Source organism: Lepidochelys kempii, chromosome 7, assembly GCF_965140265.1.
Source record: "Lepidochelys kempii isolate rLepKem1 chromosome 7, rLepKem1.hap2, whole genome shotgun sequence".
Lineage (NCBI taxonomy): Eukaryota > Metazoa > Chordata > Testudines > Cheloniidae > Lepidochelys > Lepidochelys kempii.
The window spans coordinates 62845150-62855836 of NC_133262.1; the positions used below are offsets into that span (position 1 = coordinate 62845150).

Consider the following 10687-nt stretch of genomic DNA (forward strand, 5'->3'; position numbering starts at 1 on the left):
TGTATATTAGTCAATCATTGAAAAGACTCTTATAAACATGAACAGTGGATCAGGAAAATCTTACAAAATGTTGTGAAGTACGTTATTATAGAATTTACTATTTAAATTAGGAATGCCCTGTCTGGACTGGAATTAAAAGCAACATTGTTTTAATCAGGTTTCAGAGTAGCAGCCGTGTTAGTCTGTATTCGCAAAAAGAAAAGGAGTACTTGTGGCACCTTAGAGACTAAGGATGCATCATGCATCCGATGAAGTGAGCTGTAGCTCACGAAAGCTTATGCTCAGATAAATTGGATAATCTCTAAGGTGCCACAAGTACTCCTTTTCTTTTTGTTTTAATCGTCCTTTTCAATGCAAGTTGCTTCTCTTGGTAATCCAACTGGAGAAAGCAATCTAAAGCTTCACAAATGTTTCAGTTTTTGGGAACAACAATGCAAATCAGAACATGGCATGGAGCTGCAGTTGTTCCACCACTCACATAGTTTCCTATGATTAATTTTGTGCTGCCCAGTGCATGTATTAAATTCAGTGTTATTGGTTTGTAAACAAGCTTAAAAGTACTTGCCTGGAAGTTGCAGCTCCTTCACTGTGCTGTTTTGGATTAATTTTGTTTCAATGATGCCGTTTAGCTTCTTCCTAAGATGTCAGTTACACAGCAGATTTCCCTACTGCCTGCTACTTTCAAGTGTATTCAACTTCTATTTTTAATGAGTTAATTATAAACCATGATCTCCTTCCACCTTTGGATCTAAAGCATCATCCAGTAAAGGGCAGCTGAGACAAAAACAGACAGAAACTGAGATCTCAATGGGATCAGATTCTCAGCTGGTGCAAATCGGTGTAGCTCTGCTAATGTTAATGGAGCTACACTGATTTACACCACCCAGGAATCTCCTTGTGCTGTTGAGTAAACCTATCAATTCAAAGTGCCATAAAATATCCCATCCACCTAGGATTTTTTTCAAAGAATCCTAAATAAAAATAGCAATAAAGCATTCATTGCAGGGAATTTCCTGAGGATTAAAGACCAGATGGAATTAATAGCCAGAGGTGCAGACTGGGCCAATCTGTTCCTACTAGCTGTTCATTAATCCTGGGACAGGACCTCTACCTCAACATGGAGTAAAACACATCTCGCATAGGGAATATAAGTTATTAATTTATTATTTTTCTCCGTGTTTGTGCAACAAATTTGTCCAAATCTGGTTGTATCATTGCTTGCTATATATATGTATATAACTGTGTGTGTGTTTACAGCTTATTACTGTGCAAAGGAGTTTATGTTAAGAATTTCAAGGTGGCGACAGACAGCTTTCCTAATTATCTGAGATGTGGTAATTCTGGCTCTAATGGAACACATTCAGTATGGTGTGGTGATTCGCTTTCTTGAAAGAGTGATGGGAAAACTTGTGGATTGTATGTAGGATTTTAAATGTGCCTGTACATATTACCCAGGGTTTAGTTTGCTGAGCTCTTCAGCTCAGCCTCAGGTTTATACTGCCATCTACTGGTGAGAGGGGATCATAGCTCCTAGCTAGTTCTCTCATCCTGTTCCCACAGAGTATACTTATTACAGGAACCGTCTGCAAATCCTTGGGTTGGAATTTGCTATTGGAGAGACAGTGTAAACACCATTCGAGTGATTTTTTTTCCCAACAAATCAACAATGCTGAGAAAATGCACTAGAGTTTCTTTTGTGGAAACGAATGAACAGCCCTATAGTAAACCATCACAGCTGTAGTATCAATGACACGTTATAGTCCATAGTTCCCCTGGGAGGAAAACATTGCCTGAAGAGCTCAGTCCTCCCTCCATTGAAGTCAATGAGAGCTTTGCTATACACCAGGGGTCGGCAACCTTCAGCAGTGGTGTGCCGAGTCTTCATTTATTCATTCTAATTTAAGGTTTCGCGTGCCAGAAATACATTTTAACATTTTTAGAAGGTCTCTTTCTATAAGTCTATAATATATTACTAAACTATAGTTGTATGTAAAGTAAATAAGGTTTTTAAAATGTTTAAGAAGCTTCATTTAAAATTAAATTAAAATGCAGAGCCCCCCCGGACCGGTGGCCAGCACCCCGGGCAGTGTGAGTGCCACTGAAAATAAGCTCGCGTGCCATAGGTTGCCAACCCCTGCTGTAGACTTTAATGGTACCAGGATCATGCTTGAGTACTCAAAGATGTCTGGTCTACTTAAAAGTTCCATATTCATTCGGTAGGCTAAGGCAGATGGGATCTGCTGGTAATCAGGAAAAATCCTATAATTGTGGATAGTTCTGCACTTGACTGCCCGGGAGGCTGAAATCTGTCTTATGGACAGCATAGGGAGGGGCAATGCATGCTTTTCCATGCCGCCCTACTCATCTGCCTCAGCTCTGTTCCTCAGCAAGCAGCTCAGGGTAGTCTGGTATCCATGCCGATTCATTCCTGAAACTGGCCGTAAGGATGGGCACATCCGGGGCAGTTCTGGAGCTGGCTTTGTGATGTGGACGCCTGTCTACTGGGGATGGGACTGGGATGGCAAGATTCATTTCACATAATTACAAGCTACCATAGAGGCATCAGATGACACTGACTGTGGGTCACGGCTGCACTGGCCCAGACTTGCTCCAGGGACCTTGAGGTAAAAGGTGCTGCACCTATTAGCACCCCCCTTAACAATCCAGTGCCCCAGTGGCTTCTCTTTGTGTTTTCTCATTGCAGATGGGCAAAGACTACAAAACACGATTATTTCTGTGAAAGTCGTCTTGATTTTGAGAGGGAAAACTGTAAGTAAATAAAAATTAAAAGTTGCAAAGTTGGATCATCTTTTCGGACCTAATGAAAGACCCTTGATTCTCAATGGCTTTGAGTTTTGCCTTGCGTGTGAGCACACACACACCTCCCCGCACACTCCCTCTGCTGCCAACGCAATAGTTTTAGACCCTCAGCTATGAGACCATTACCAAGCTGCCTCCTTCATGACAGCATAATCATTTTCTACAGCAGCCGCTTGACTTTTGGTGGGAAGCAGCCAGAGCAGATGAAAATCCATTCAAGTTAAGATCTTTTCATGAAAATCCCCTACTGATGAAGACCCAGGGGGAGGAGTATGGAAAACAGACTGGAATTGTTTCTTAAGAGAGTGGCTTCAACATTTCCCAGCTGTTCTATATCTAAAGAGCCTCCATGGCCCAGCCAAGAGGCTCAGACTGCTGCACAAATTGTTATAACCTATAACAAACAGATGCCAACATTAAAACCTCAAAATATTAACAATCTTAAACATATATAGCACCATGGGGGCCCTGATTGGGGCCTGTAGGCACTACTGCAGTACAGATTATGTAATAACAAAGCACTTTTCACCTCCAAAGAATCCTAACACTTCGCAGACTAATATAAGTGTCATGCATCACTGAAATGCAGTCACCTCTAGGGTGGAGCTTGGCAGCTGCTTAACAGTTTACAGCTATTTCTCACAACAGTTGAGGGGAGGGAGTGAAGAATACCATAACCAACTGAGCTGCAGGTAGAATTTAGATAGGCTTTATACAATGTATAGATAATAAAGTCAAATAAGCATTTACATATAGAATATGTATTACGCTGCATTTTCAGTTTATGCCCTTGGCTTGGAAAACATAATTCATTTTAAAAGAAATCCAGGAAATACTGATAGTGTTGCATCCACTCTCTGTGCAGTTCTGTATTATGGTTCTTTGTTGGCAGATTCTCTAACTCCTTTCCTCTCTTCATTTAATTTGATGTCCAGATCTCGGAGCTGGCTCAGGAATCCTGTATTTGGGCAGATCTCTCTTTGAAAATTCACCATTTTTAAAGCCTCCACAAGCGTCATGTTTTCATGGATCATTAAAAAAGCGAGCACTAAAGATGCAGAGCGGCTTATCCCCATGGCACAGTGAACGAACACTTTACCTGCAAATAAATGAAAAAACATGTGCCCAGTGGGATTTAGAACTTGAAAGGTAAGATAGACCCAGAGGGGTCAAAACATCCAGAATCAATAAATACAATAAATAACCAGTTTTTCACTGATTGTTAGTGCATCCTGAGGTGCTATTGGCTTGGGACACTGAAGCTCTCTGGTCATCCATGCATGAGTAACAGCAATAGCTACACTACTAAATGTATGCCGGAAGGGAGTGGGATCTAGATCTTACAGCAAAGGCTTGGCCATCAGGACTCCTTGATGATAATCTTGGTTCTGCTATGGACTCGCTGTGACTGGAGGTGGTTGAAAAATGGGGTTTTTCTTCTATGGAAAATTTTGGATAAAATTTGAATGCTGAAATGTTTTGGTCAGAAACAGAAATATTTTGCTCCCAAAATAAAATATTTCAGTTTGGAAAGGCTTCCACAGCATCTCATGGGGGTTGTAGTTTAAGTGCCTTGTACTCCCATTTCCCCCTGGTTGGACTATTTCTCCCACTATGGTCACCCATCTTGGAGAAGAGAGGTGGTGCATCATGGGAGATCTAATCCAGCCGGAAAGCATGACCTACAGAGGACAATGGGGACATAAAGAAACCAAACTACAACTCCCATTTCCAAATCAAAATATTTTGTTTTCAGGTATTTGGTTTTTTGACAAAAAAAAATTGAAACTTTCTGCAGAAGGTGGATGCTTTTTGTGAAAAATGTTGTTTTCCATGAAAACAATTTTATCAGAAAATTTTCAACTGGCCCTAATGGTGATCTTCAGCAAGTTATATAATTGTTCTATACATCAATGTATCACTTGGCTGTAAAATGTGTATGTTACCTACTGTACATCAACAATTGTGATGTGAGGCTTAACTACTGAATATTTTAAAAGCATTCCAGTAGGAAGTGCAGTGTTATCACTGTTATTTTTTTTTTATCACCCAAGTGCTGAACTCTTCCCACATCTGTGGTTTCCACACTGGTTTTAAAGGAAGTATCCTCTTGATAGGTGATTTTGACTTCCATGTTGTCCTTGCCTGGCACCTTGTTAGGCAAAACCATCAGGAGATTGGTAATGGGATATGCAACTTTTAAACGTAGAAGTACCTCAAATCTCACAATAAAAGTCTCTGCCTTCATTTTGTAGGCCAAGTGGTTCAGATGTTCCTCAAACCAAGGCAGTTAGACATAGAAAAAAGACTTATAGTCCAGCTGGTTTAATCTACAGCTTTCTCCAGAATAGCTTTAATTATCTCAAATCAGGGGAGAGTCCATCAATTTCCTTGGGAGACTATTCCACAGACTAAAAGCTCTCAGGACAAGAATTTTTTCCTAATATTGCTTAACCTTTTTCTCTCTCACTATCACCTCATTACTCCAAGGTTGTACTCTAAGGCGATTCCACTCCTCTTAGTGTTTGCAAGCTTCATGCACTTGTAGGACCCTATCATGTCCCCTCTCTTAGCTATTTTTGTTACTACTCCAGGTGGTTTCTTTTTTCTAATTACACTTAGCACTCAGAGAGCCTGTTACCTTTCCAAAGTACTGTATGAACATGAACCCTCGCCCCAACTTTGCAAAGATGTAAGTGACTATTCTCTCCATTTTACTTGTGGAGAATCTGAGATGTAAAGCAGTTGATTGCCCAGACCCATGAGGCACTGAGGAGGAAGTGGAGAATGATCAGTACATCCCAGGATCAGCTCCTTAATGACTAGTTGCCAAAGACCACACAGCCAGTCAGGATCAGAGGGAACAACTAGACCTAAAAAATTCCTAGCAACTAGGCCATGATGCTAATAGTGATTGGAAAGAATCCCAGTGACTTCAATGGGCATTGGCTCAGACCCCCACATCCTTGGTTCATATTGCCTCTCCGGCTTAATTGACTGAAATAGTCTGAATTAGAGCTATAGGTCCCATTCAGAAAAGCACTTACACACATGCTCCCCATAATATCAAACCCCTTCCTTACCTCCTGCTGTGTGTAAGGCTTTGTGTATGAAATTAGCAGCATCATAGAAAAAGATACTTAAATCAAAGGAAGGGTCATCGAATGCTTCTACTCCATGGTATGCTACTTGCAGATCTTTGTAATATCTGGCTCCTGTGTTGATACTGTACGGCCCATCCGCTGCATTAAGGATGTGAGTAATATTGAGGCTTTGAAGAGTTGCTTTACTTCTAGCAGCCCATCTGTTGAAAGACGACGAAGGTTTTACTGAGATCATTGCTGACTTTCTGCATTAAAATAGCCCTGTTTAATGTGAGTACCCACTCACCCTGGGGAAGAATGCAAGCACTGCAGCTCGCTTTACAGGGCATTGAATGGCTAACAGACAACCCTGTTAGTCCATAGTGCCTTGGTCTTAGAGAGGTGGCTACTGAAGAATGTGAGATGGTATTGTAACCACCACTTGGAGTTTGCCCGCTGCTGGAGCACCAGACTGAGCCTCTAGGTCAGTGGGTCTTTAATTTGATTGCACCCCCTTCTTTGTGTCTGTAGTAATTTATATCCTCCTTCCTACCACACAAGTACATATACTGATTTTAAAAAAATCAACACACAACTCTCACTGAATATTAAAAACAGTAAGGCATTGATTCAAACTGTAATAAAAGCAAAAGCAAAACTGCGATTGTGTTCGATGCTTACAATTAAATGTGCACACTGCATGACAGCAAACAGATTAATGTACAGGTGGCAACAACTTTCTATCATGCTATACAAGCTTAACAGAAATCCGTCAAAATGCACAGCGCCATCTGAGGACCTGAAATGTCGCAAGGAATCAGCTTTGCTAGTTACACATTGCTGTGGGTAAAATGTGCGCAGTAAGTCTTTTTTTTCCCCCTAAAGCTTCTCACTCTCCCCCAGAAATACATTCCATGCTCTCACAGGGAGACCCCCCCGTCCCCGGTTTGAGAACTGCTGCCCTAGGGGGTGCTACCAAAAGGACTACAACTGAAACAGCTACCAGAGCCCTGTGACACCATTTCCCAGCATGCATGGAGTCAGGGGTGGGGACAGAAAGAACTAGAAATTCCTGGTGAGGCTAATACGGAGGCAGTCCAGTATGTACAGAGGCAGACCAGTATGTACAGAGGCAGACCAGTGACAAGCCAGGGCTGCACGCCCCCAGCCAGGGGACAGCCTGACTCTACACAGATAGGTTTGATTTCAGTTTTGAGTTTGGAAAGTGGGAAAGAAACAGCACAGTGCCCACTGTCCCCAAAGCAAGTGCTTGCTCTGCTGTGAGATCTAGCTGCGTGGATTGGGCCATTCCAGCACCAGGTAAGCAGCATCTAGCTAGAGAGAGATCCGATCTGGCGCCAGCTACTGAGAGCCAGCCAAGACCCCCGCCCCAGGATTCTAGACCATGGAAACAGCAAGCCTGGTATGAATCCAGAGAAGATCCTGGCCCAGCCAAGCATGAAGAATTAAAGTAAGCTGACTTCTATTTAAACCTGCCCCATGTCACAGTGCTGTAACACTCCATCTCAGGATTCAACCTCAAGATACCATGTTCCTGGGAAGATGCCAAGATGGGAGCTAGAGGTTGGGATAAATGTAACTCTTCCTCTCTTGAAATGGGGGAAAGATGAAAAATATTGCACCCCACAGAACATAAAATGTTAACACCTTAGTCATTATTGGGATAAAGTGTTGGGAGGTGAGGGATTTGTTTGTTTGTTTGTTTAATGTTTAGTACTTATTAGATAACCGTAACCCTTTCCTTCCCTGGATCCTATTTTCCTGTTCCAGTAAAGCCCCCCTTTGGCCTTGGCTACACTTGCGAGTTACAGCGCAATAAAGCTGCCCAGAGTGCTGTACCTCACTCCCCGTCCCCACTGGCAAGGCATGTACAGCGCTGTGTCTCCACGGCTACAGCGCTGCTGGTCTTCCACCTCCCCCAGAGGAATAAAGTTTGTTGCGCCGCCGCTGGTGGGCTGCGGTGCCAGTGTGGCCACCCAATGCGCTCTGTTTGGCCTCCAGAAGTATTCGGAAGTGTCCCACAGTGCCTGTTCTAGCCACTTCGGTCATCAGTTCGAACTCTACTGCCCTGGCCTCAGGTGACCAAGCATCAGACGCGCCCTTTAAATTCTCTGGGAATTTTGAAAATCACCTTCCTGTTTGCGTGTGGTGTGGAGTGCTCTCAGCAAATCTTTCCAGGTGACCATGCCTCCATGTGCCAGGCGAGCCCCGTACGGAGCAATGGAGAATTGTTGGACCTCATCAGTGTTTGGGGGGAGGAAGCTGTCCAGTCCCAGCTGCGCTCCAGCCGTAGGAATTACGATACCTTCGGGCAGATATCAAGGGGCATGAGGGAAAGGGCCATGACCGGGACGCACTGCAGTGCAGGGTTAAAGTGAAGGAGCTGTGGAGTGCCTACTGCAAAGCCCGCAAGGCAAACGGCCACTCGGGTGCTCCCCCTGCGACCTGCCGATTCTACAAAGAGCTGGACGCGATACTTGGGGGCTCCATTTCCTGCAGACCGACACGGAACACGGATCACGCTGCACAGAAACCATTGAAAGATGGCGCCAAATGTGGATGGAAACACAGGGATTGCTGGGATGCGAAGCGATGCATCACGGGGCATTAGGACAGGACCCAGAATGCCCTGCACCCCACGCCCCCTTCCTACAACCCATGACACCAGAATGGGAAGAGATGCTCTGTGGGATACCTGCCCATAATGGACCACTCCCAATGCCGCTGCAAATGTGACCACAACAGTGTGCTGGCAGCTGCCAATGTGGACAGACTGCAGCACTTTCCCTACTCAGATGTACGAAGGCAGGTTTAACTCACAGCACTGTACATGTGCAAGTGTAGCCAAGGCCTTTGTTATGCTGCTCTTTTGGGTGTGTTCTTCCTTTGCTGGGGTTTCTGTTTATGTACTTCATTGTCCCTCATGTACTAGGCTTTACACTCCTTGCCAGCTGGTTGTATTGATTTTTCTCAAAGGGCAGCATCCCTGTGCACTGGGCAGTGAGGAGTCACCTTGGGTGGAGGCACCACATGCCATCAAATACCCAGGACCCAACCTGTGCAAGGAGAAGGAAGAAGCAACTCCTAATATTGATGATGGCAAGCAGCATGGAGAGAGAAGGGAGAAGGTTTGAGCCACGCTTCAGGGAAGGGACTACATGAGTACGGACCAGCCTGTGAGATACCAGTTGTTCAGGTATTCCCTCCTTGTAGTTAATCACTGGGAATGTTGTTCAGTGATTAGAGCAAAGGATAGTAGTTAGGACTCTCCTTTAACTGTCCACACCGATCCCACTTCTTGAAAATAGCCATTCTTTCTTGGGTTCCATTCCTGTTTCTGACATTGGCTCACTATGTGACCTTGAACAAGTCATTTCCCCTCTCCAGGCCTCCCTGATTTCCCATCTGTAAAATGGGGATAAAGTTATTGCACAAGGAAGTTGTGATGTTTGTATGATGTTTTTAAAGCACTTTAATATTCTCGGATGAAAAGCAATTTAGACAAATAGTCTGTCTGGTGATTAATAGAGAGAGGCAAAGTAGCTCAGCATAGCAACGTCTCTTTTGCCACAAGTACAAAGTAATTGTGTAATATGTTTTGATATTTAGTTATAAGCTGGTAAAAGAAATTCTGCTTTTGCATCTGCAGGGCCCCCAACCATATAATTATGGGACTTTGTCCTCTCTTCATTCTGAGTCCTAAGGCTGAACCTCTTGGACCTCAGTTACCTGTCTGTAAAATGGGCATAATAATACTTCCTTTCTCACTCATTGTCTATCTTATTTAGAGCATAATGTCTTAAGGGCAGGGACTCTCTCTTAGCATGTATATGAACAGTGCTTAGCATAATGAGATCGCGATCTCAGTTGGGGCCTTCTAGGCAGTATTATATACAGAGGGGATAGACACCTTTTTTTTATTTGAGGTACCTAGAGTTGAAAGATAATAAAATAAAAGCTGTTGAATGTCACTTGAAGGAGTAGCTTTGTACCATAACTAAATGAGTCCACTTCTAATATAGTGAGATAAATGAGTTTCTGTTTTAAACTGTGTTTAAACTGTGTTTATAAATGCAAACTCTAAATATTTGGAGGAGGTAAAGCCCCCAAGACCCAGTTGTCAATGTCCATGATACAAATAATAAATAAGTTTATCTTGCTAAAATCCATTGTGATTCATGGAACGTAGAAAGCACAGCTCAGGCAGACTATGAGTAAGTTATATGCATATATGTCAAGCTTCTCATGACATCCAAACCACTTGAGGCTGACTGTCATGGTGTTTGGCTTTGGAACCCTGTGATGTGAGCATAGCTTTACCTCTCACTGTTAGCCACCTCTACACCCCTCCATCTCTCTCTAATGTGCAAGTAACAACACAATATACAATATCCCCTTACGCATCTCCCAGGAATAGGTTTGGCCAGACTTGGTCCAAATGATTGTCAGATCCTCCTCTGAACCAGAACAGCTTCTGAAGGTCAGATAATGCTGGTGTTTCATATGGTGCCTGGCTGCTGGTTTCAGAGGAATAGCTCTTGGTGTGAAGCATACCTCCTCTTCTGTTTCACGTACTCAGGTGGTATCCCAAAGAGCCTTTCTGAAATAAACCAAGAGAAGCTTTTCATACATAACTAATATTCTCTGTAAATTAGTCCTGTTCTTTGCCCTCCAAATAATTTTGCATTATTATTACAAGAGTGTACAGTTGAGCCTGAACGTGTTGCTAAAGGCAGCCAGCCATGAGGGTTGCCTCTGCACTG

At 43.3% G+C, this 10687-nt stretch overlaps 2 protein-coding genes across 2 annotated transcripts in view; both read right to left on the minus strand.

Annotated features, from left to right (window-relative positions):
* The window catches only part of LOC140914693 (dual specificity protein phosphatase 13B-like), a 36534-nt gene extending 35872 nt beyond the window's left edge, over positions 1–662 (minus strand). Inside the window, exon 1 of the mRNA XM_073353174.1 lies at positions 566–662. The gene's annotated coding sequence lies outside the window, so the exon portion shown is untranslated. The remainder of the gene's footprint in view (positions 1–565) is intronic.
* A 3016-nt stretch (positions 663–3678) lies between these two features.
* On the minus strand, positions 3679–10476 carry LOC140915183 (dual specificity protein phosphatase 13B-like). The gene is made up of 3 exons (XM_073354759.1): positions 10325–10476; positions 5904–6124; positions 3679–3919 (listed from the first exon to the last, which is right to left on the minus strand). The coding sequence occupies exons 1-3, from the start codon at positions 10474–10476 to the stop codon at positions 3693–3695; spliced, it is 600 nt and encodes a 199-aa protein (XP_073210860.1). The 3' UTR covers positions 3679–3692.
* Positions 10477–10687: the final 211 nt, after the last annotated feature.

Coding starts and splice junctions, on each gene's coding strand:
- LOC140915183 (XM_073354759.1), bottom strand. CDS start 10,476: ATGCTTCACACCAAGAGCTATTCCTCTGAAACCAGCAGCCAGGCACCA. Junction 6,125..10,324: donor AACCTATTCCTGGGAGATGC/GTAAGGGGATAT, acceptor GTCTTTCAACAG/ATGGGCTGCTAGAAGTAAAG. Junction 3,920..5,903: donor AGCCTTACACACAGCAGGAG/GTAAGGAAGGGG, acceptor ATTTATTTGCAG/GTAAAGTGTTCGTTCACTGT.